The sequence below is a fragment of the Apteryx rowi genome, unplaced genomic scaffold (assembly GCF_003343035.1).
Source record: "Apteryx rowi isolate R43461 unplaced genomic scaffold, aptRow1 scaffold_211, whole genome shotgun sequence".
Lineage (NCBI taxonomy): Eukaryota > Metazoa > Chordata > Aves > Apterygiformes > Apterygidae > Apteryx > Apteryx rowi.
The window spans coordinates 6,054-11,776 of NW_020448431.1; the positions used below are offsets into that span (position 1 = coordinate 6,054).

At 37.5% G+C, this 5,723-nt stretch overlaps 1 protein-coding gene across 1 annotated transcript in view; it reads left to right on the top strand.

Moving 5' to 3' along the window:
- Positions 1–1,381: 1,381 nt before the first annotated feature.
- Positions 1,382–5,723, top strand: part of CSMD3 (CUB and Sushi multiple domains 3) — a gene marked incomplete at its 5' end in the record, with an annotated part of 36,753 nt that continues 32,411 nt past the window's right edge. The window contains 2 exons of the mRNA XM_026064239.1: positions 1,382–1,561; positions 5,369–5,542. Of these exons, the coding sequence (XP_025920024.1) occupies positions 1,382–1,561; positions 5,369–5,542 (354 nt within the window). The remainder of the gene's footprint in view (positions 1,562–5,368; positions 5,543–5,723) is intronic.

The following is a 5,723-nucleotide window of genomic DNA, read 5'->3' on the forward strand; positions in this document are numbered from 1 at the left end:
ACACATGGGTGCTGTATTTCATATAAACTAGAATTTTTTTATCTTATCTTTTTTATAAACTAGACAGTTTTTTTTTTTTAAATTCATGAAAACAACAGTTTTTGATCATTGGGTTCTCAAGATTTCTCACTCTGAAAACTATTCCAGAGATTGATAGATCTAACTGACCAGATCTGAGAAGAAACTATTCTACTATAATTCTCAGACTGTAGTGATGTACCTCCGTTTTAACATTAACTATCTCTTGATGCTAGAAGTCACAAGATGTTTCACAACCACTCTCATTCATTAAAATACTATAGGCCTAACTTTGGCATAAACCATGGGCCATATTTGGTGTTGCCTGCACACTCTCACAGAATCACAGAATCGCTGAGGTTGGAAGGGACCTCTGGAGATCATCTAGTCCAACCCCCCTGCTCAAGCAGGGTCACCTAGAGCACATTGCACAGGATTGCATCCAGGCGCGTTTTGAATATCTCCAGAGAAGGAGACTCCACCACCTCTCGGGGCAACCTGTTCCAGTGCTCTGTCACCCTCACAGTGAAAAAGTTTTTCCTCATGTTAAGATGGAAGTGTCTGTGTTTCAGTTTGTGCCCATTGCCTCATGTCCTGTCGCTCGGCACCACTGAAAAGAGTCTGGTCCCATCCTCTCGACACCCTCCCTTCAGATACTTGTACACGTTGATAAGATCCCCTCTCAGCCTTCTCTTCTCCAGGCTAAACAGGCCCAGCTCTCTCAGCCTTTCCTCATAAGAGAGATGCTCCAGTCCCCTAATCATCTTTGTAGCCCTTCGCTGGACTTGCTCCAGTAGTGCCACATCCCTCTTGTACTGGGGAGCCCAGAACTGGATGCAGTACTCTCATCTGTTTGTGTACCTGGTAACAAACTGGAAGTTTTTTTCAGACATATAGCATAGATTTTCCAGGCTGTGTTTGCTGTCAGGATGTACACATGGAAAAGTAAATGATGCAATAGATATCTACTTTCTTAAATGTGAAGTTCTAAATTGATATGAACATTTGTGGGTATCAAAGGGTGACAGCAACATATGACTAATTTCTTTGCTACTTTTCATTTTATGGTCTTGAAATTTTACTGATTAAAATTGTACAGTCCGTTACTTCTACTTTTGAACAGGTGTATTGATTTTCTCCAAAAGGTAACAGCTGTACAACTCCACATGTTATGTTTGGCAGCTAATTTAGATGACATATATGTTTATCTTCTGTTGATGGGGATAAACAGATGTATCATACTTTTTCCTCCTCTTTTTTTTTTTCCTAATAAATTATAATTTGGCCACATGTTTTTCCACCTTTATATATAAATAAATCAAATTTGAGTTTTTAAATTTTTTCTTCAACTATTTACCTGCAGTTATCAGTTGTGGAGATCCAGGAGTACCAGCCAATGGTATGAGATATGGTGATGATTATGTTGTTGGACAAAATGTTACGTATATGTGCCAACCGGGTTATACAATGGAATCAAATAGCTCCTTAATTCGCACTTGTACTAGCAATGGCACATGGAGTGGAGTAATCCCAGCATGCAAAGGTACAACATTTATTTTGATTGTCAGCTATTTCTTCTATGACATTTACATCTTCTGTTTATTGCAATGTGTCAATCAAATATTTCTGTAGAGCCCAAAACTTAGTGTTATTATGAATATATTGCATTGATTTCTTGGCTGCAGGAACTGTGACTTCATCATTTGGTTATTTGCCTTATTTTTTAAGCTTATAGCAGCACAGTAGGTTGGACAGTTCTTTGTAGCTTTATAGAACTTTTTATTACTTTGCTGCTAAACTAAATTAGCCAATATGAAATGACGGTTTAGATATTTTTTTTGCTTTCTTATATTTCTAAATACGGTTAAGATGTCATACCAAGGTGACCTACCTATATCCTTGTCTTTACAAACATGCCAATTAAGCACATGACAGAAGCTTTTGGGAAAGGTCTAGATCATATACAACTGCATGTGCTCAATAGGCATATTGCTCTCGGTTACCCTCTCCATAAGGTTAAGATCTTTTGCTGATCCCTCCTTCATTAGATGTGCACCTTTGAGCATCATTATATTGTATCAACATACTTGGCAAACTCTAAATCCTTCTAGAAAATTCCCTAATAAACATTTGTCTGCTTTATGTTATTTTCTCTAGTGTGAAAAATGAAAGGATAAATCTCCATATCCTCATCTTCTCTCTCTTTTACTACTTGTATTCCTAAGTTTTCCTTTTTAGAGGAATTTAGTTTTACTATCCTTTGTTGAAATGTCAGCAGCAAAAAATCTTAACTTCAGTGGAAGACTATTCTATGTCATCAAAATAGTTTTTCTCTAAGAAACCCACACTCTCTTTCTTGCTACATCCCAAAACATCTTCTCTCTACTCATTCTTCTCACTCTTCCTGATATCACAGATTTAGAGAATCATCTTTGCTTTTTCAGTGTTATCTCTTTGTGATACACTTGCACTGAGTGTGTCTGTAGTCTATTCTTTTACAACTTAGCCAGCTAAGTCTGTGCTTACTTTGTTCTCCTCCATCTTCCTTCCATCCTGGAACAGGCAGACTGTCTTCTTCTCTGGAAGTACAATTACATTCCTGCTTAGTGAGGCTCATTTTCTCCCCGGGTTCATTTACCACAGCAGATCAAATCAATTTCACGTCTCCACCCCATCTGCAGCCATTTTCCTTGCCAGTACAGTTCTCCCTAAGTCTTACCAAGTCCCATTTCATCCTTTCACCTTTGATAATGTCATATTTTTTCTTAGTTATTTTGCCAACATTTTGAATTTTTTTCCATTCTGAAGGATGTCAGACTTCAAGATCCTCTTAAAAATTAACATTTTTTATTTATTTGTATTGTGTTCTAAACCAGCCTTAGCTTCAATTACAAAACTGATTTTAAGAACGTAAGAATAGCTATACTGGTTCAATTGACCAAAAGTCCGGTACTTTGTCTCTGAGAGTGTCTGTAAGTGAACAGCTAGAAGATCTTAAAACAGGACAAGCACTTACAATACACACCCCCTAACAGCCTCCCAGCCTCTAATTCTTAAGGACCACAGGGCTAAGACCTAACTGGAAACAGGAGAGTAACCTCTGATTAGAGTTCTTGAGTCGTGCTGTCTTTTAGGCCATACATATTTATGGCTTATATAAATACTAAATAATAACCATATGCAGAATCTCTAGCATTCTCAGAGGTTCCTGCTATTCACACCAGTTTCTGTGTAATGAGAAAAAATAATATGCACCAGAAATTAATACCCCCCATTTTTTGACTGTATAATGAAAAGGAATATATAATATGCAGTAGTATATCTGAAATGTATATTAACTAGTTCTTACTCTCAGGATAAAGTGCCAGGGTCCTTTGGTACCATTTAGTTAAAATAATTGGAAAATGAACTGATAGAAAATAAATACGTAATTGTCTCAGTGCTGTTGAAATAGAAGATATAAATGATTCTCCAGCTTTGCCTAGTTGAAAAGGATGCATGTTCATCTGCAACTAAATATGAACTATTCAAGCATTGATTTTCTTCTGCTGACTTGCTTTTGTAATATACTTTCAGCTGAAAACCTGAGAAATGTATGTATTTATGGTTGACTCTCTGATCAAAGCATCATGGGGAGCATTCTGCCTTGCTCCTCTCCTCCCCTCCCCCCCACTTCTGGTATTACCCTTATTTTCATCCTTCTCCGTCTGTCGCCTTTCCTTATTCTCAACAGTTATTCCTTCCTTTATTATTCAGCTCAGAAGTTAAAACATAAAGCTCTTTTTAGAAGGACTAGTAATGAAGCTCTTGGAGAATGTAGATGGACTTCTACCACTTAATGTGGTATCTGTGGTTTTATCTGTGTTGCTTCTACCTGACTTTTATTAAAGCATCAGGAAAGCGTGGCAATGGCTATCATGTCCTTTTTTTTTGCTGTGAACCAGAGCAATGTAAACAGAAAGTCTCAAAAATAGGGCCTGGTTGGAAAAGGATTATTCTAATAATAGTCCTGCTGTCATCCGCAATTCTCAAAAAGCGATGAATGATGTTGCAGAGCATCTTTGTGATGCAGATGGTAGGGATTCTCTCACTGAAATGCCTAACAATAAAAATGGCATGCAGTGAATCTTCTGCAAATCACATTAAAAGACACACTGCTCCTGATTTAGTACATCTGAATTCCTTAAGCATGCAGGATGACAGCTGACTAAATATAAGCGTAAAGGTTATGAGTGCAGCATTTCATCTCCTCCATTCTTGTGACCTCTGTGTTCTCTCCTTTATTTTTAGTCACCATCTCTCCTCATTTACCCCAACTGTCTCCGCTGAATTCAGTCAAACTAGTTTCACTTGCTTTCCTTCTCTTTTGTTTGCACACTTTCTCCCACTGGTGCTCTCCTCACTCCCTATTTATTCATCCCTTTTCACTTCTTTTCTCTTTTTCATTCATTCTAGTACCTTTTGTCTCAGTTTTCCCTGTTCTGATTAATACATACTTTCTTTCATCTCACTTCTTTTTCCTTTAGCCCTCAATTAGCAATTGTCTGTTACTACTCCTTTCTCCAGTTAAGAGCCCTTTTATCCTCATCACTGCATTTGTGTTCATTTATTCCTGTGTCCTCCTGTGGTGCTTTTCAATTTCCTAGGACTGAGTAGATTTTTTTTTCTTTTTCCTGGGAGGCCTGGAAATGAGAAACCATGCAGAAACATTTCTTGTGGCCATCTTTCTAGAGCAATACTGATTATTTCAAGATGTAAATCCTTAAGTTTCCTCCCTCCAGCTGGATGCTTTCTGGTGAGGAGAAGCAATTCATGAAGCAAATACTAACCAAACTGTAGTCCCTGCAAAGAGATAGTGCAGCCATATTTTGAAGGAATCATGTCCTGGTATTTCATCCCAGAGCCTTAATATCTAGAATATGCCTAAAGTGGTTAACAGGAAGAAAGTATTTGACTATTACCATGTGCAACTGAAAATAACTGTACTCAATGATTCCTAAATAGAAAAACAAAATCATTTTATAAAATATCTTCAAGCATATTTTAAATATTGTACACTTCATAGTCTGTATAGCAATTTTTGCATAGTCTTTCTACCCCGCTTGATTCAGTATGCTCTTTTATTTAAGATACTTTATCAATCAGCCATTATAGTATGTCTCTGAAATGGAAGCGACCAAAAGTATTAACTTCAGGTAACGTGGCAAGAATATAGTGAGGAAGATAGCATGTCCTCACTGTATTGTCCTCCAAAAGAGGTGAAATTAGCACATATGGTTCTTCTAGTAATTGTGTATACACTGGGGATATTTACAGCAGCTGGGCCTAATTATTTTGAATGTTATTGCAGCTGTTACCTGCCCAACACCTCCCCAGATCTCTAATGGAAGGTTGGAAGGAATGAACTTTGACTGGGGATTTAGTGTTAGCTATGTCTGCTCTCCAGGCTACGAACTCTCTTTTCCTGCTGTTTTGACTTGTGTTGGGAATGGAACCTGGAGCGGTGAAGTACCTCAGTGCTTGCGTAAGTATTTCCTTTATGCTCCTGCATTTCTTTATTCTACCATCTTTCTTTTTTCTTCTTTAGAGTGCTCAGTTTTTTTTCAGCAGTGGCTTAGTTCATTTTAAACTTGGGCAAATACATTCCTTTTATATTTTCTAAGATCATAAGGTAATTTATAGATTGAGGGAGTGATGGGAACATC